The sequence below is a fragment of the Balaenoptera musculus genome, chromosome 6 (genome assembly GCF_009873245.2).
Source record: "Balaenoptera musculus isolate JJ_BM4_2016_0621 chromosome 6, mBalMus1.pri.v3, whole genome shotgun sequence".
NCBI classification, from domain to species: domain Eukaryota; kingdom Metazoa; phylum Chordata; class Mammalia; order Artiodactyla; family Balaenopteridae; genus Balaenoptera; species Balaenoptera musculus.
In genome coordinates this window covers 50,457,670-50,478,406 of record NC_045790.1, presented here as the reverse complement: position 1 = coordinate 50,478,406, position 20,737 = coordinate 50,457,670, and the positions used below count along the sequence as shown (strand labels likewise).

Here is a 20,737-nt window from a genome sequence, read left to right as displayed (position 1 = left end):
TATTCCTGCACACCTGTACAGGGCTGGAAGTCAGGTAATCAGACAAGCAAAAACTATACATCTTTGCTTTTTAGGTACAGCTACCCAGAGGCCTATATAGGAACAAACTTAGTTCTGGAGACATCAGCAGGTTTTAATAAACCAAATACAGATGTCTTATTCCATACAAATCAAGAAGTTTACATGTTTAAATCTGGACAGATTTAACTAGCAATCAAAGAGAAGGTTCACACTTGGCACCAATGGTTGCCTCCTATTTATTTATAAATCACCCTGACCAAATATTACTTTGTTTTTAAATCTATTCATGGGGCTGAATCGCCTTTCCTACACCTTGAAGATCAACCATATATGCTGACCCTTCTGATAAAATTCAAGATAAACTGTGGCAACTAGTGGCCACTATTCTCAGAGGAAGAGAGGAACAAAGATGCAGACCATCCAGTTTCTGTGGACAAAGTCTTCGTTATAGTTGCCAATGTAAAATCTATTTAGGTCTGTTTTAGTGATTGGCATTAAATGGATTTTTTATCATATTAGCAAATGATAAGGAATTTGGGGGAAGAGGACAGAAGGGTTTTTATTTTTCTGAATAAAAACCAAATGTAATTTATAAATGGGGTTGATCCATAGCCACTCCGCCCTCCTGGGGATCAAAAACCATGACAGAGGATGAGAAATGACCAAAGGAAGCCAGGCCCAGCCAATTCTATGACACTATCTTCAAGAAAATTGTCCTTTATGAAGACTGTAGGTTCTAGGCCAGTTAGAATTTCTTCTTCCCAGGGAGTATTTTCATATGTTTACTTCAAAACCCAGGGTCAGCTTTCCTGTTCCCTGACAGAACAGCATCTTGGCAGAAAAATCAAGGGACAAACAAGAAAGAAGTAAGGGTGTTTAGAGACTGTCAGGTGTAACACTACACACTGTTATCAGTATACACGTAAATACTTCATCCATTGCCTTACGGTTCTATAGTTCTTTACAGGGAAAATAATTTACGTTTTACTTCTAGAACTTGGAGTAAAAATTACCCTAACAACCACCTAGTGACCAGATGAACTGGAGTCTGGGTATATTAGCTTGCTCTTTGTCATTAGTGTGGAATGGTCCTCTTTGCTTTCTAATTTATTAAACTCACACTCATTCACAGCTGTATAGAAAAGGACACCTCTGACACTGCGCTTGGACTCCTCAGCCCTCACAAGCCTTGCTTGTGCCCCACTCTCTCTCTCTCGTCTCCCTTTTTGTGACTTTACACAAAGAATATTCTTGCTTTTCAAAAAGCCTTCAATCTGATCTTATAAAACCTAGAAGGACCATAAGCGAAGACTTGGCAATCTCTGCTACCTAGCCGTCAAATCTAAAACACAGCATTTAACATCTTTCTACCTCCATGCTACCAACAGCCTATCTGAGACCAAACGCGCAACTCCCTCGTGTATAACCATCTTGGAAGAAGCGCAAGAAGACCTGTTTCTCTCTCCTGTAAGGTGTTCTAAGCCCATAGACAAGAAGGGTGCTTTCGTAGACAGAAGGAAGAGGGTCATTCTGTTAGTTTTATCACAGGCATCCCAGAAACCCGGTAGCCTTGCACACTTCAGCCCCCACTCAGAATGCCTTCTAATGCTTTATTTGCACAAGGAAGATGTCGTGGAGTCCAGGATGGATGAGTCGAGACTCTAGGGAGAGGAGAGAAATGGGCGAGGACACGGCAGGATTAAAGGCAAAGGAGGATTTCTGTTTGGGAAGGTATGTTGGCTCAGAGAAAGGTAAGAAAACTTATCCTAGCTTCATAGTGAATTGAAGAGGAGAAAAGCAGGGACACGAAATTCCTGGGGTTCTTGTGACTGACACAGTACAAGTGACGAGAAAGGGGAAGATAATATGTCTGAGGGGTAGATTCGAGATGTGAGGCAAGAGGCTTTGTGAATAAGGAGATTAAATTACAGGTCATTATTAGTTGATGAAATGACAATAAAAGGCTGAAACAGGAGTACAATTACAGTGCAACTGTGTTTCCTGAGATGCAGGAAGAGGGTGGTACCCCAATGGCATCACTGTTTTTGCTTATTCAGTGGTAGTTACATTCACATCATATATTAAGTCATAGACTCAACAAGGATGAACACTCTTCTTAAAAAAAAAAAAAAAAAAAAGTCAAAGTATCAAGAGTTTTTGCTATGTTTTTACCCTGAGGTCAAAAGATTTGAGGATTCTTGAAAAGCAAAATTTCACGTGAGAATCAAGACTTTCTTGTACAGTATTTTTTTTTTTTCAATTTGCTTTTTATCATGTGTGACAAAACTCCAGAATTAAAAAGATTAGGCATGACGTGCTATTTCACCCATATGAAATGTAATCACCTGTCTTCTGAGGTTTGCAATCTCTTCTGTGACTGAACATACATGGGAGAATATCTGTATTACGCTTCTCACCTAGAATGTCCTATATCCTAGTTATCCTAGGCACTGGTCTAAACTTCCGTATGGCTGGTCACTCATGAAACTCTCCATCCTTAAAATAAAATTAGAGATTGAAATATTCTTCTGCTATCAATCAATCAATCAATAAATGTTTTTCCTCAGACAAACCACCCTCTCCACAGTACCTCCTTATACATTAGGACGTAAAAACACAGCACTTCCGTTTTCTAGTGGCTTGACGTAAATGAAAGCACCAAGCTTCGGGTGTTGTATGTAGCCTTTGGTCCCAGAGCCATTTATTCCAGTGTTATGACTTGCAGTATTTTCAGCAAACCAACTAAAACTGTGATAGGAATTCATGCAAATAAGCTTAAATTTTGGCTTGTCTTCAAACACTCCATTTCCATAAATGTTTTATGCAGGTTTTCATGAGTCTTTTATTTTTGTTAAAAAAAAAATCCAATGCATTAACCTCATTATCACAAGTGCACTATTTCAAACATAGAAGAATGAATATTGCTCACAAACTTGGCGGGGTTGGCTATAGTATTATATTTTATTATTCAAAGTCTAGCTATCTTATCTGCTGTATTCTGGGGCTGTCAATGATAACCTGGAACTGAAAAGAACTTTGTGACCATAAAACATTTTTACAGAACAAGGTAAATAGGGGAGGGGGAATTTTTAAGAAGAGAGATTTCTCTTCAAAGCATGTTTTGAGTTGTACAAAGAAAGCCACTTAGTTTTTTCTCAGAGATTTTGCTTTTCATACGTTGGGCCGCTTATATTTTAGTACAAAGGAAAATATATTTTAACTTTCATTTTTAAAAAGATTGAACTTTTAAAAAAAGCAGAGCATCCTAGGGACAGATCACTACTTTTCAGTGTACTTCTATTAATTATATGTTACTTTGTCAGAGACCTCTGCCCAACTGATAAACACTAGAATTTGGGTGGTGGCTCTTTGGAAACTTCCTAATTCATTTTGTTTCTTCTACATATATTGATTTTTACCATGTAAAAAATTTTCTCCAAAAATATTTTTAAAAGGCACTGGAAAACCAAAAACCACATCCAATATGACGGGATGAACTAACTGTGTGACTCTAGTTGGGCTAGTGTATCATGTAAATGATCTGTTCACAAGCTTATCTCCGCAAGGGTAGGACAACTGTGTTATCCCACCACTGACCACCTTGACACATTCCATTTATATCACATTTTCTTTAAGATTGAAAAAGACCACTGTAGGTTTAGGACCAGCTGCTTCTGTTTAAGCCCAACTGTTTCAGAGCTGCAGCTACATAGCTAAGGTGTGATGTCATCTGAAGGCTGGACATAATATATTCTAACTGATCCTCAAAGTATATGCATGCCTCCCCTTCTGTGCATAATTCCCACGACAGACTATATTTTAGAGATGTGCTCAAAGACATTGTAAAGTTAAAGTAACCCACATCACCATACCATTTCCCCGTATCAACAATTACTTTGGTCCCGTTTTCTTCTGATACTTTTATGACTCTTAAAGAATTCAAGGACATACTAAATACTCATGTAAGAACGATAACATTTCTGGTTATACCTACGGAGATGCAGGCTGTCTCGATGTCCTGGACCTATGGTTCTTTCCATCCGTAAATTTCTGTTTCTATATTGGATAAATATGTGTGTATGAAGATAATATATTGATTTAATTAAAAAGCCACATGGCAAAGCAGAAATATATATAACAGAAGCTGCGGCTTCTAAGTGAAGGTTCACGGGGAAGCAGGGAACTGTGTACATAGTTAACTTATTCACACCTAGATGCATGGAAACACACATACACACATACACAGAGCACAGAGAAAAATGGCGTGCATTACTGGGTAAGATGGCATATGATTCTGCATGCTTAATCACAACAAGCACCGACTGCAACAATCCTTCACGAGCACGGCAGCTTGGGGGTCACGTGATCACTGTGGACCATCTCTACAGTGCATCAAAAACATCTAAGCTGGATTTTTTAATGTTTCAAGTCCACCATGACTGGCACCCTCCACCCCCAGCAGGAGCAGCCAATGGAGATTTACTGACCTGTCTCTGCTTCGGCGAGAGGGGAAGGCGGCATTGCAGCCAGCCACCGTGCAGACGTGCATCTCTTTCAAGTGAACGTTCCTGTAGTGAAGCTTCACGCTGTAGGAGCTTTTGAAACTCTTCTTGCACACATAACAGATTTTGGGGTCTGGGCTAGAACACAGATCACCTTCCGGGGAGAACTTTTGAGGGCTGCCGTAATTCAGAGATGATGTAAAACTCTCGTGCAGGGCTGCCATGCTGGCACCCCCGCCGTTGTACAGTCCGTACTGGCTCATGTAAAACATGTCATAAGTGGGATCTGTAAACTCTTCCTTCACCTTGATGACGTCCTGGTGAGAGGGCTCACTGTGGTTCTCGTCCGGCCTCTCACTGTTCATCAGGACTTTCTCGCTCACCTCGCCGTGCATGTGCTCATCCCCTTCCATGGATTCCTCACCGAGTTTGGGCTCCGAAGACTCAGACTCGTTCTCATAGTCCCGCTCAGGTTCTTGGTCCTCGGAAGTCATGCTGTCGGCCCTTCTTATTTCAGTCCTTGAAATGCACCGGGTCCTGCTATGCTTAGAAAAGTCCTTCACAGACATGCCTGGACTCATTTCCTCCTGCGAGTGGCAGTGATTGTCATGGCTCCCATCGTTGACCACAGCTCCGCCATCATTGGGGTCGTCGTCTTCATCGTCAAACTCATCGGCAGTATCAATAATTTCCTTCTCGATCTTCACAGGCATGCTGGACTTCCTGGGCTTCTTCTTGGGCGCCAGGTCGGCACTGGGCTCATGAGTGGCCATCATCACTACTGGCGCTGCTGGCTCAGAGGGTAATGGGGGGAGCTGCTCTATGGTACCACTGGTTGGAATGATGGGACTGGTCGGGAGGGAGGTTGGAGGACTCACCATTTCCCCCGGGGTGAGTAAACTTCTATAAAACGGAGGAACTGGTTGGACAGTCTTTAGCCCAGAAAACACCAGCTGGCTAGGGAGAGGATTCTGTAAGACGGGGTCTAGTGGGGGAGTGGTAAAACCCATTGGGGGCCGGCCAGGGCTTGTGAGTGTGAGATTTGATTTTGTACTTGCTATGACGGGGGTGGCAGCCCCTGATGTGGCCCGAATTAAATCTTTGTCTCGGTTATTCCTTAACATAGGCATGTGAAGGCGAGGGTTAGGGTTCGCACTATGACGGTTACGGCTTCGGAGGGAGCTAAAGACCATGTTGCAACCTTCGATGGTGCACCGATGTTTGATCTTCAGGTGAACAGCGTTATAATGGATTTTGAGAGTACCTTTGTCATAGAACGTCTTCCCACACGCGTTACAGAACACTCTTCCTTTCCTAGAGGCTGACCCCATCCTTCTCATCCGGTGGATCCGGAATGAGCTTTTTGGGTGTTCGGTTTTGGACAGATCACTGACCGGGGCGGAATTCTGAATGGGGGACACGCAGGCTGGCTCAGTTTTGGGCTCCACATTAGTAATGCTGGTCAGGGCGTTTCTATTGGGCGTCTGGTCGTTCTTGTAGGGTGTGGGAGACACTTCAGATTCACTGCTCTCGTTATATTCATTCTGGGTCGAAAGGCTGGGTTCCCGCAGCCTCAGTCCTGGTTGCTCTAACAGCAGCCCATTCGGAGGCAATCCTAGCAGTGGGGCTGAGACCGGGTTTATGTACTGGAATGGCAGCAGGAAGGCGAGGCTGTTGGGGATGTTTTCAAAGTGATGAATGCTGGAAGGGTTGCTGTTCTCTAGATGGGCAAGGAGGCTGGGACTCCTGGTGCGATTATTGCTCTCAATGAAAGTTCTGATGTCTGAGTCTGTCTTTGAAGACGGTACAGCTACGGCCTGCCCCTCTTTCTCCTGAATGGCCATCAGCTCCACAATGGATTTGGTTTCTCCGAACCGCAGAAACTGCTGAAGGGTGATGATTTCCTCTTCTCGAGACATGATGGCCCAGCGGTCCAGCACCTTGCCGGCAGCATCCTGGAGGCCACATCAAAGAAATGACAAAGACAAACACAAAAACTTATTGACTGTGCATGATTATTCAGTGCAACCGAAGGTGCTCTGTCTGCTCATGGAACACCGAGAGCAGAAAACAACATGCAAGCACGGTTAATACAAGTCGATCCACAAAGCATACTTTTCTGCCATGCCAATGTAGTCATTAGAGTCACAGTTAGAGAAACAGATTGAGTTTAATAATGTCAAAGCAAACAAAACGTAGACCACTGGGGCTCTGTGATCTAAAATGCCTACACTACTGCTACTTTAACAACAATGGCCTATAGACTATGCAAGTATTTAGCATATATTAGTACAAGATGTGAACTCTTGCTGTGCAACCCAGCGTATGCAAAAAAAAAAATGGTACCTTAATCCTTATCAAACAGTGACACCATAGAAAGGAATTGAGTACATTTTTCAAATTTTATTTCTTCAGCACAAGCACTGGATTCAGTGATGTAAATTCCTTTAAATAGGAGCTATTATGTGAATTTCTGGATCAAAAGGATGAACAAAGTAGCATTACTCCCCCCCCCCCATACCCCCATTGCTATGCTGTATTTTCCCCCCTTTTTAATGGCTATATTTTCGTGTCATTTACCAGTAGCCTATTTCATAAGGTAGAGTAAGGAAAAACAGTAATTGCACTTTTCTGAAAATTGATTGTAATCCTATGACTCAAAGTTTGACTTAGACTTAGCGTATTTGACTTTTTATGATCTTGTTATAAATGACAGCTATACATATCTAGAAAGTAAACATGTGATGGATTTAGATAGAATAAATGTGTAAAAAATGTTGTCTCTTAACATCCTCCTCTGATAGCAGAGGGAGTCCACAGAGAATACACATCAGTAATCACCAGACTATGTGTTGTTAAATATACATTAAAAAGCATTTCACACTTTCATTTTTGCTAGTAACTATGAGATACGCCTGGAGGTCGGACTTAAAAATCCTTCAATGTAATGTCAGGCAATCCATTTCAGTATGGATTGAGAAAAATCTATTCAAACACTTAAATAATGACTCCATCATCTTCTAGGGCACAGCTTCTTCCCACCAGGACAGGATACTCGGCAACCCTCTGTGAACAGCACTTGCTCCAACCCTTGACTGTCACTTTACAGAAGCATAAAATCGTCTTAAATAACAAGAGCCTTGTTAATTAATTACAAAGAGGAAAATCATAACATTATAATGGAGAAACATAGCAGACATCACCCTAACCAAGTTGTCCAAGAAACGTTACCCAGTGATAAGGATCATCACGGACCTTGTGTGAGATAGATACATATGTGTATATATTTATACTGAGAAGGGCACACTGCTGCTTCCGTGGCATGCTTGCCAAAAAATGTATACCTCAATCTAATTATAAGAAAACATCAGATAAACCAAAACTAAAAGGCATTCTGCAAAACAGTCGCAAGTATTCGTCAACGTGTAAATGTCGGGACAGATTTTTAAAAACTCAAAGACCTAAGATTGGTTACAGATTGGAAGAGACTAAGAAGACAGGACAAATAAATGTGAGATTCTAGGGATCCTAGACCAGAAAAAGAACACTAGTGGGAAAACTGGTAAATTTGCAATAAAGCCTCTAGATTAGTTAACAGCATGGTATCAATCCTAATTTCTTGGTTTCAACAACCGTACTCATGTAAGATGTTAGGTTAGGGGAAACAGGATAAAGGGAACTGTACTATTTTTGCAGTGGAGCATTCTCTCTCGTAGACCGTTCTACTCAGCCTTGCAATATGAAATTCTCTCTGGACCACAATCGTATGGTCCGAATCATGACACCTAAAATTTGATAATAAGGCAATACTTGTCACTTATTTAAATTACTTAAAAAAGAAGCTCTAATAGTTACATGGTATTCCTTATAAGGCTCATTGCTAGCATTCTATCATTTTATATGTGTGGGTGTGTCTAGTCCTACATAAATTGTCAAATACAGATGTCCCTCCCTCATCTTGTAGGAAAAATTAGCCTTCAGATCAAACACTCTCAGACAGCTCTCTGTTCACATTAGTCATACAATGACGTGTATACACGGTGACTCTGGATGATCCTGGAGTCGAGCAGTAGCCATTTTTTTAAAAGTATCGCTCACAGCAACAGGTCTCCCTTCCATTGTTTTTTGGGGCAGGGAAGTAAAGGAGAGTGTCGGTGTTGTAAATAAGCAGAGAAATAAACTGTGATTTTGCAGAGATTATCTCATTTGAGCGTTATAATAGCTTCCAGAGCTCAGCAAATGTGTAACAGATGAGACACCAGAGGTGAGATGGCTTAAGGTTGCGAAGATGCTAACTGGGGTCCAGGACTTGAACCCAGAAATTCTGACTCCAAGTTTGCTGAGGTAAGTGACTGTCGTCCATGAGGCCATTTTGCAGGTGGGCACTGAGTTTGTGATAACAAGGAACAGGACCTCTCCTGAACAAGGCTGGTCTCCAGAGCACTGTAATGCCCTCTTCTACACTATTTTTCTTTTACCATCAAATCCATTTTCTTGATTGTTCTTTTATGGAGGCTTTCACTATGGAAACCCAATCTGAGCAAGGTACAGCCATTTCTTCTTCAGGTTCTTCCCAGGTGGCCTGCACCTAAATCTGCATATCGATAATGTACTTACAGAGCTTGCAGCCTCCGGTATTAAAACAGGCCTTAGAAACCATAGCAACTGATTAAACCCACCTGAGGCATCTCCTTTCAATCACCCTCCTGTCTTCCCTCCCCTAACGGTACACAGCAGTCCCATATGGTTTCTCTTTTCTCCTGGCCTGCCGCAATGCCTGCTATTTCTAAATCTACTGCCTTTCAGACTCTTTTTGAGGCCTGAGTGGCTGTCTCCACTAAAAAGGAGACTGTTATGTTAAAGCACTTACTTCTGGTGGAAGAGGTCCAGGCTACTTTGCTGGTAGCCTGAATGATAAAAGAGAAGCTTCATTTATCGTGGTAACAGAAGCATCCATTTATATTTACACAGAAGGACAACACAGTATCTTTGTAAACAAATGTGCTTGAGGACGGGACAAATATCTACATTGCATACTCCCAACTGGAGTCCTCCTGACAGGGTAACCTCTGGATCCAGGCAATGTGAAGTGCCACCAAAGTTCTTTCCAAAGAAGCCATCATTCATCAAGATGATCTAAGACCATCACGTTCATAAATAGAGAAACTGCAGCAAGAAACAAAGTTGACTTTCTCATGCAACAGAATGGGTCTGAAAGCTCAACGCTAGGAATGAACATCAGTTTTAGCATATCCTCGGATTAAACTGGTTGAAGGGAGTTAGAAATCATCAAAGGGAAAAAAGAGAGGCCAAGGTTCTTTTTTCCTGAAGATCTTTGTGACAGAAGTAAGCACGATGTGGTGCAGTGATTCTCAAACAGTGGCTTAAGACTCCTCTGTTAAGACAAGACTTTCCATGAGTGGTCCACATGTTATTCAAAAAGGGCTAGTCTGAGGGCTATTATCTTCCTAAAACCAGTCTGCAGGTAATTAAGAGCAACCATTTGGAAACCTTCGGGACAATGGGACACTGCTGTAACAACTAAAGGCATGATCACTTCTTTTTAAAGTAATTTTTATTTTATTTTATTGAACTTAAGTGTTGGCTCAAGACTGATTGGGGGGAAACTGGTCCTTCCTCACAGATAGCTTGAGAAGTAGATATCTATAATCTAGGCCCCCTTATCATGTCAAATACACTTTACCAGAGTAATTAAGAGCCATAAAAAGAATTAGGTATTATCACAGAATAAATATTAATAAAACAAAAATTCAGTCTGTTAGGCCACTAGGAACATCCTGACTACTGACCAACTCATACTGGGATGCTGGTCTTGTGCAGAATGATAAATCACATCAGAGTGCGTAACGAGATTCTTGTCCTTCCCATTCGATTTTGTAGTTGGTGAGTCAGTTACTTTAGGCTTTCCCGTTTGTAACCAGAGTTCAGTGACCTTGAACCCTTTGCATTGGGAATTATTATTTATGAAATGAGGATAATAAGATTTACCCTGTTAAGTGAAATGCAAGGTATTAGGATAAGTATTGATTTCCTATGACAATAACTGGCTATCCTATTAATTAAAAGATGAGTAACATCAAATAATCCAGACTTATAAACCAGTTTTACTGGGTTCAGAAAAAGTATACAACACTTAAAATATTTTCATCTAAGCATTTTAAATGAAAAGACTTCCTTTTATTATTCACTGGACTGGTGATTATATCACTCAGTAGAAATCTGGCACCCAGTTCTACATGGCTCCAGCGTGATTTTCTAAAATCTTTCTTGCAGTAGGATCAATGATCATGGTTTCAATGGTTTTATTTGAGCTTTATCAAAGCACCTTATATGATGCATACTTTTAAAACCAAAGTCAAATAAGACTGATTGGTTTTTCTTATTTGAGGGAAAGGGAGAGTAGAGAAGGAAAGACGTAAAGAGATTGAAGAGAGACCAGATAAGAGGCTTTGGGATCATTAGACTGTCAGGTGACCTCAAGCCCAGAGAATCCCCAGCCCAAGAAGGAACCCATCTGTGTTCACAGCAGGCCACTAGCATGCCAGAGCACGGAGGGAAACACTGCCTTTCTTTCCATGCGTGGAAATGAGAGAGGAACACTGAACATAGCAGAGATCTAGGGCTTCTTTGCTCTAGCAGTATTCCAATTATTAAGAAATCAGCAAATAGTTTAAAAGACAGGTGCAGAATAGTTTAATTTTCTACTCTATGTAATGAACTTCTTGTCAGTCAAATTTAAGGCACAATTTAAAGAAAAAATCCAAAAACGATTAGCTAAAAACTAAAAACATTTCCCCTTTGATCTAATTGTAAAGCTTTTAATGAAATGTGGACCCCCTAAAACAAAATCAGAGGTTTATGAGATGTAGTTTTTGATTTCATGTCTACATTTGCAGTGTACTATCTTAAGGAATTATTCCACCCTAACCATACTGGCAACTTATTTTCATGACCAGTTTCCCATTGCAATTTTCTATCCTTTCTCCTTCAGGATGAATTCAGATATCAAGGCAAGAGAAATGTGGTTGAGTAGAAGGTAGAGAAATGACCAAATTTCAGGCCTATCCAGCTTGGCACTCTTATCAGGTAAAACTGAACTGTAATTGCTGAGTTAAAAACTGATGGAACCATGCTATGCAAAACTTGAAACATAAATGTTGCCAGGCTTTCTAGATGTTTAAGTCTTACGGGTAAACAAATCGTGGGAGATCTACACAAAGGAATACTAACTACTGGGCAATAACGAGGAATAAACTATTGATAGAAGCATAACCTTAAGAATGAAAGAAGTCAGACCTAAAAGGCTACAGACACTACCAAGCCAGTCAGAGGAATCATTTTGGGAAATAAGACTATAAGAACAGAAAGGAGATCAGTAGTTGCCAGGGGCTGAGGGTGGCAGAAAGGGATTGACTGCATGAGAACAGTAGGGAAATTTGGGGAGTGACGGTAATGTTCCACATCATGACTATCCTGATGTGTATATGACTGTACCGATTGTACATGTAAAATTGGTATTTTTTTGCATGGAAAGTATACCTCAATGAAGTTGACTCAAAACATTAAACCATGAAAAGTGCATGAAATCTCACGACCCAACATTCACAACTTTCCCTATTTATATATGTATATAGACCATCTTCTTGTTTCCTGCATTCTGCTGTGACCAGAAAAACAAAGACACATGCCTTCCTCCCCATTCTCTCCTATCTGTAGGGGGTACACAACAATCCACTAACGTGAGGAGTAAACATGAGAATTCCTATTTATTTTTTTAACCTAAAAAGACAATTTTTTGCTAATATTACTAATTTAGAAACAGCTTTACATATATTGGGGCGCAAGCTCAGGTATTTTTACGAAAGGGGTGCGTAGTCATAAAAATCAGAGGTTGCTTCTCTACGGAGCTAATATTGACATGTGGCAGGCACGTATCATGCACACACGTCTTGTCAAACACTTTGGAAAAAGTTGATGAAGGGCAGTCAGTCAGTGAATTCACCAGAGCTCACCTTCACCTGCGCCTTTGTGCTGGCCTCTTGGTTGGGTGGATATGTGTCAAGGAAGTGACCCATAAATTAAGAAATATAACATTTAACTGTTGGGTCACTTCAGGAGCAAGTGATGGGCTCAGACTATTATCTCAGATGTCATGAACAGGGGCACTCCATCAACTTCATATGGGGGGCTGTACATGGAGAGCTCACGGATACCACCTGAGAGTTGGATAGGGTTGGCTACGATGACTGAAAGCACTACCAACAGTTTTAAAGAAAAAAACTTACAGGAGTCATAAAACTTACTTTCAGTCCTCGTCTCTCCCATTCTCCCACTAGTGACCTGTTTGGGAACTCACGTGGGTCCATACGTAACAAGCAGATATTTCAATTTTAAATTGGCTTTCTAAAGTCAAGTTACTTTTAAGCCTCTTCTCTTCAGCCAAACAAACAGTTTAACTGGTCTGGGCACTCTCCACTCACATTAGAGCTATTTTTTCCCATTTTTTGTTAGATTATATTTATTTCTCTAATTTATATGACTTGGCAATCTGAAGTGTGTACGGGTCAAAGTTTGTGTGTCTGTGTGCCTGCGTGTGTGTGTACGTGTGTGTGTAAGCAGGCGAGAAGGGGAGATGAATAAAAATGGTGAAACAAAAAAAATTCTTATTGAAAATAATAGATTCTGGGAAGCACTTAGGGAAAATTTTTTAAGCAATATTGTGATAATTTCTGAGAAACACTTGAAATTATGTGGGAAAACAACTTGGCATGCTTATTTGTTTTAGCAAATTTACATTTAAACACATATTTCCGGGAGGGCACTGACTGAGAAAGATGCACCACTAGCATAATACAATATACATTGGAGCAGTTTGCTTGTGTAAGTAAACAAAATTACACTCTTCTTTATTCACACAGAGTTCTTTTATGTGATTGTGTTTTCCCAGTGTTTCAGCCTAATGTTTCCAGGCCAGCTGAAACAACTGTAATATCTGTAGGCAGAGTGGAGCATACTCATTTATACCATGATTGCACCAAATGGTTCAAATTAGACTTGATAAAAAAAAAAATCAACATTTGTTTTGGGTAATGAAAACCCTACTCAATTTCCATGATTTGGAAATTTGTGTTTTGCAGAATTTCTGAAGAGCATCACTTTACCTTCAAAATACAATGTTGACCAGCCCATTCTTGCTTCCTCTGCCCGTCCTCTTGCTTTCTCTAGGACAGAGGTGTCCCATGAGAAAGAATCAACGGAGTGTGGCACAGACAGAAAGGAAAACTTCCAAAGAAAAATCAAGACTGGACTTTGTTAACATTTATGCACATTTATCCCTTTTGGAAAACAAGTATGCTTTCCTCATAAACCCAAGCCCATCGTTGTCATGAAATGAGTGTGTGGACATCAGAGCTACGGATATATATTGGCTGGCTGTGATTACAAAAGCTGGTGCTAAATTCAGTACGCCCAGATTATAAAGAACTTGCTTGAAATACCTTTCCAATTCCTCTTTTTTTTTCCCCCAAGGAGAAATGAACTCTATAGGAATATCCACCACTGGTTAAAATGATAGAGCTCTCAGAAAACTTTGCATTAAAGAAGTTTCTGTCAAGATGAGAATCTTACTAGTCCTTGCTAACACTGAGGTGTCCTCTCTATACTGTTTGCACATAGGGATCAACTTTAAAAGTTACTTATCATGTACACGTACGTGTACACAAACATGCACCTGCACAAAAAGACTACCATCCGGGAGTCACTGCACGAAACATTATAAATCAGTCATTATAAGATTAAAAATGCTCAACAATGAAGAACGGTAGTATACTAAGGTAAGGCATATCAAATTACTTGCAAAAAAAAGTACAAAGTTAAGGAAGGCTTCTTGGATGAAACTGGAAGTTTGAAGGGAACGGCCCTTGACTGCAGTTGGGGGCAGAAGGAAAAAGCAACATGGTAATTTTATGTGATTTTTAGGTGTGGCTTTGATAGATTTTTCAGTATATAAATTTCTATCATTTCTTCCTTTGATCCATATTTGAATCTATTTTTTAGTGAAGATATACTTTAGAAGAAAAACATTATTGATAAATTGAACAATACAACCTCCCCAAATGATCACCTCTGACCAAGATAACATCAAAATGCCAGGGCACTAGTTTTAAATGGTTCTTGTGATTTTTAAAACATATTGTTTGACTTTTGATAAAAAATTCACTTTGTTATAGAATGTTCTTGACTATGGACCAGATAAGAATATATAATTAATTCATAGAGGACTATCGCTTTTCCCCTAAGTAACAGTCTGTACAGCATTTTTATTTTAAAAACTGTGATTATGATAGATCACTCCGGGGTTACAACATATTTAATCATAGAAACTCCAGCTAAGCTCTATTAAAGGCCTGTCAGGATTTCTTCTCTGTACCCAGGAATTTTAGCTTGTCTAGCTTAAAACCAGCTCTATGCATTTCCTCTATGGGTATCTGTTTGCAAATAAATAAAGCATAAAAAATTTTCAGAGGAGTAAATTATTTTCTTCAATGCATTTCAACAATTGCATTTCAAAGAAAGATTCCAAGGTATTTTTCAAATGACCTAGCTCCATTGTAAATCAAACCTGAGAAACTTTTAAAGACACCATACATTTTAATATTTAATAACAGGGACTTCCCTGGTGGTGCAGTGGGTAAGACTCCGAGCTCCCAATGCAGGGGGGCCAGGGTTCGATCCCTGGTCGGGGAACTAGATCTGCATGCCACAACTAAGAGTCTGCATGCTGCAACTAAAGATCCTGCGTGCCGCAACTAAGACCAGGCACAGCCATAAATTATTTATTTATTAAAAAAAATTGATAACAGTATCTTAGGAATCATGTAAGTTTCAAAATAGAAAATCTTAAATCCAGCTGATCTTCATTCCTAGCATATCAACCTTTAATATAAAATTACCTGTGAGCCTCTAAGCACAGAATATCTAACCCTTTACTAATAGGCTAAAACAGAATTTGTATCTTCAAGTTCCAAATTTTGATTATGCTTAATATAACTTACTCATATTCAACCTTTCCCAAGAGGAAAATAAAGAGCATAAGTGAATGACACCTGAATTCTAGTCTTCCTTTGCCAGTGACCAGCTGTATGACTGTCAAATCACCGATACCCAGTTTCGGTTTTCTCACGGTGTAAATAAGAGAAACTAAACTTTACCAAACTTTCTAAGCCTCTCTAAACCCAAATTCCCTTATTTGACTATTTATTCCTAGAACCTGGACATACAAGACACTTCAATTAAAATGTTTCAAACCCTAAACTAAAATTTTTCCTTTTAACCAACTTGTGTACGTACAACTTATTTTCAGAATATCTGTGCATATGACTGAAAATATGCCCTCATCCGATTACTGTATTGTTCTATTAATATATTCTGGATGCTTCCTTTGATGCTTCTTATCGGTGATGTGATTAGCGGTACTAATTCTTCTGGATTAATGTTTACTCCTGGTCAATTTAATGATCAGTTCAAGTGAAAACTTCACTTGAAAACTAGGGAAACTGCTCAAGAAGTTCCTACGAGGCCTTGGGAAGCGGCCCCCCCACCCCAAATCATCACATCAATAGGGTTTGTGAAAATTCTGTAAAACTTGAGACTCAACCATTCCAAAATAAATATGTTATACCTCCATAAAGCTATATAAGTAAATATCTGTAGATTTCCAGCAATCTCTGCAGTTCCAAGAAACAGCAGTATTTGTATATAAGACCCTCCCCCTCAATTAAACCTTTCAAATAGACACAGGTTATTTTGGAGATGATCACCATTGAGATGCTAGGGAGTAAATCATTTTATGGTTCAGGACAACAAAGGAACAGTTTGAAATCCTCAGAGAAAACACTAGAAACGGGAGGAAGGAGAAGGATGGGCCCTGCAAGTGGTCTTGTTTTCTTCTCCCCTCAGACATACAGATAAAACCTGAGTCCTTGGACAGCTATAAATCTGCTTGCTTTGCAATAAACAACACTCACCAGAGCCCTTGCTAGCATTTTTGCTTTGAGCTCTACATCTTCTAGTTTACCTTTCTTTCCATAACCGATGTTCTGCCACTGAGTTTGTAGAAAGCTTCTGTCTATCTAGGCGTCTGTGCTGGGGCTTTACGTATCTAAACACAAACTGCCAGAGACCCTGGCATTTCCTGATGGGCTTTCTTATAATGTCTGATAAACAGCAAAAACGGGTGCAATTTTTTTTTTTTTTTCACGATGAAGGTGATTTTCAACATTAGGTAAGGGCCAAAACCTTGGAATGAATTCAAGGCCACAACCTTCAATCTCTGTCTGAAGTCTGTCTGTACAACCAAGATCCTCAATACTGGTATGTTATCCCAGCTTCCAAAGCTTGAACGGCCGATTCTGGCTCACGTATTATACTTTGAATCACTCCACAACTGAAACTGACTGAACAACCCTAAGGAACTTTAACATATTCATTAGGATGTGAGGGAGCAGGGGCAGAAAGGAACTGAACACTCACTAAGCAGTATTCGATAAAACACACACAGGACGGAGTGTGTGATTGAACAGAGAGATATATTGAGATTTAACTTTGTTCTTCTCTGGGTATAAGAATGGCAGTAGAACACAAAGATTAATTTCCTGCTTTAGCAGTCATCAGGGAACAACACATTATTACTTGTAACACATACACAAGGCTGTTGATGGATATACTTTCCTTTGATTGCTCAGATTAAATGTGTTCCTATAAAAGGCACCCTCACACGTGTGTGTGTAATTATAAATCTACGTACGCATCATCAGTTTGAGTTTCTATGTACTTCTAAGCAGCTATTGGTGTAGCTATTATACATTTTATTTGGTCGCAAAATAGAGGTGATTTTGGGGTTGGTGGCTGACTGAAGAAACAGAGATCAAAAACGGAAAAAGCAGAGTAAATAATCAACATATGTTACTATAACCCCAAACTCAGAAATCCAAAATAGAGGAGGGGGAAGCGTGCATTATGGAGCACAAGGTAATAACCGCGTCTCTATGCCTTAATACCCTCTTGTCCCAGCAGTCCTGACTTTCGAAGTAGCCCACTTCTCCACATTAACGGGAGTCATTTGGAGAGCAGCAAACGTGCCATTAGAAGCACTTTTACAAGTGTATATTCATCCACCAATTAGCTTAATGTGGCCGCTTTCTGCATATTTTCTATCCAGGCTTGCACAAATCTTATTAATATTTCCCCCTAGCGCTTTGACAGATTACCTTGTCATTACGCATCCTGGAGCCTTTTAAACAATATGGGTAAACTACTGTTTGTGAGGTTAATGACAATTATCCCCTAATTACTGCATAAGTCACTCAGTCCACTTTATCTCATAGGCAGGGTTCTGCTCTGTGTATCTGCCATTGTGTCACCGTAAATGAATCTTGTATTGCTATGTTTATCTGCCATTGCCTTGTAAATTATACTGACAGAAGAATGAACAAATTACTGCATGTCATCACTTAAATACTGCTTCTGAAATTTAAAAAAAAAAAAAAAAAAAAAGCAGCTTCGGCACAGTGCTTGAACTGTGATTTTAGCAGATCACAATTAGTAAAAACGTATTTAATGTTTTCTGTTATATTTCAAGGCAGATAGCTTGGAATTTATAGTGAAGTCACAACAATGGCACTGGGGGGTGAGTGGAAGGTGAAGAACAGTGGAGGCCAAAGAAAAAAAGGGTGAGAACAGAAATAGAAAGGCCAGCCCAACCTCCTGAATACATTTCCTATCATGTCATCATCATATCATTCCTATGTCATTCTTGAAGTATTTTCCAAGAGTCTTCAATTCCAAATCAAATTTCATGGGTTTGGGATAAGCCACACCCTTCAGCTAGAATAATTTTTTTTGAGGGGGGCGGGGTTACTTATAGCCAGTCCAGACATAAAACACAGCAACTGTGTAATTGAGAAGAGATAATATAATAAAGGCCACAGGCTAAGCCTATTTCACTGATACATTTTTAAGCATTATTAAACAGGTTCACAAACACTGTTTCCAAAGTTGCATTGGAAATTGTTTAACTGTGTTTACATCAATGAAATTAGTTTAGTCCACTGCTGCATCAGGGTAACTACATCTGCTCTGATACAATTTACAGGGAAAATAGGACAATCTGAGCATCTTTAAAAAAGTAAGACAGATTGAGTCCACTGTGAAGAAGCTGGAAGAATTTGTTTTTAACCAGAAATCTGTGATTCTACAGCTTATCAGGTGAACAAATGTTTGCATGAGAACAGGCAGAAATATCTGGCTTCCTGAGATGACTGCCATTTAATGAGTATCTTAAAACATTGTGAAATGAGAAACATTCAAAATGCCTCCATTTAAATGACACCAAGATGGCTGACAACTGGCAAGCGTAAGTAACGGGGCCGTGCGCATCTGCAGGATAGCTTTCGACTCTTAACTAGTTGGGCATGTAGAAAGCTTGCATCAAACTGCCTTATGACAGCCACAAGTGTGTAAGGGAGGGCTCGCAGCACTGATGATAAAGCTATTTGGTGGAAGCATGCACACACGCATACACAGTACCTGCTGGGGCACTCACTGAACAGGTTGGAAGAAAAAGCTGCAGGAGAAAAGGAAAACAAGAAAGCCAGAGTTGACGGCCTGGCCCAGGGGCCTCGTGGATTCCAAGCAAACCCCTAGGGCTCCCTCTGATCCCCAAAGACTGATCTTAGTGTCTGTTCTGAGGTCAGTCAATGCAGCTTCAACCAAGCAAGTGCTGCAGGCAAAAATGAAAGCGCCATACAATGTTCTTTGCTTTTAGTGTGTTAAGCCAAAGTTAAGAGTTACATCAGTTACACCAGTTAAGACTGACTTCACTGTGACAACCACTAAGGGGTTAAATTTTTCCTGATTTTTAAAAAAATCTATCTAAGCTACCTATGGATATAGAACTGAGGAAAGTGGATTTCTTTCTTCCTTTCTTTTTTTTTTTTTGGAAAGTGGCTTTCTAAATCATTAATTTTCTTTTTCTTTTAACATTGGATTTTCTTGCCTTTTTTTTTTTAAACCTTGCTAATGGTGTAGCCACTCTGCTCGGTTGGGGAAGGCGGAGATGGTGTGCATTTAGGGGATATAAGCTCTTGGTTTCACCTCAGAGAAGATGAGTACAAACAGTACTTTCTTGAGTTTGTGAAGTCAATGCCAGTTACAGAAAGGGAGACAGTCCTGGAAGGATCAATATAAGTGCCCAAAGGAATCTGGATGAAGACAGCCATTAAGAAAACGAATAGGGTTTCCCTGTTCACTTTAATCCACTCTTTACAGACTTTCATCCAATTTCCAAAAACTGAGACTGACAATATTTCACTCCCCTTCCTAACAAACCTTCAGGGGCTTCCTCCTGTGAACAGAATAAATAATAAATTTCCTTACCTGGCATTTGCAGTCCCCTCAATACAAACCCAGCCTACCTTTCCTACACCATCTCCTGCCAAGACCTCTGAAGCTCCAGCTACAAAGAGCTTCTTGCCATAAATACCAAGTTCAGCAAAATCTCATCTACTTCTGAAGCCTCTGCTTCTGACACCATCCTTCCCATCCTTCAAGACCCAACTTAAATGAACCTCTCTCTGAGATGGTACCATTTTCCTTCCTTCTCCCCACTCCCAGCAAGAATTACCTGACCCTTCAGCAAACTGCTTATACTTCTATGTCATGTGTGTCTCTTTATCACAGGATTATTGTACTTTATATCCCCACTGCCAAGATGAATCAATACTGAATGAATTCATTAATACCATGAATGCAGGAGTTGGGAGGAAATTTAGAGGTCATCTAATGCCACTTTTTAATTTTACAGATGATAAAATTAACAAATAAGTATCTTGCCCAAGTTCAGGAAGCTAAAGTGTGAGGAGCTAACTTGAGATAATCCGTCCAGCTCCCATGACCTGGTCTAGTGCTTTCCCCACAATACTATCCCTTTTCTCCTGGCGTAATGATTCTTGACTCAGGAGGGAGAACATCCACTCCATTCTACTGCCATGCCCTGGGTGTGAGTAGATTCCAATCAACTGGGACTCTCTACCCCACACCAGCCCTACCTGGAAGCCATTTCCCCCTGGTCTGGACTCCCCTGCTGACCATCAGGAAGGTATCCAACACAAATGGGAAGTGATTCCCCAAGATCA

General features: G+C 40.1%; 1 protein-coding gene across 10 annotated transcripts in view; it reads right to left on the bottom strand.

Moving 5' to 3' along the window:
- BNC2 (basonuclin 2) overlaps nucleotides 1–20,737 on the bottom strand; it is a 417,278-nt gene that overhangs the window by 17,532 nt on the left and 379,009 nt on the right. For 7 of the 10 annotated variants that reach the window (XM_036855919.1, XM_036855928.1, XM_036855924.1 and 4 more), the window contains 2 exons: nucleotides 4,509–6,478; nucleotides 4,012–4,077 (listed from right to left, as the gene is read on the bottom strand). In XM_036855919.1, the coding sequence (XP_036711814.1) occupies nucleotides 4,012–4,077; nucleotides 4,509–6,478 (2,036 nt within the window). Of the gene's footprint in view, nucleotides 1–2,478; nucleotides 2,518–4,011; nucleotides 4,078–4,508; nucleotides 6,479–20,737 lie in introns of those variants that run through there. The other 3 variants (XM_036855929.1, XM_036855927.1, XM_036855921.1) reach the window with 3 other exon arrangements.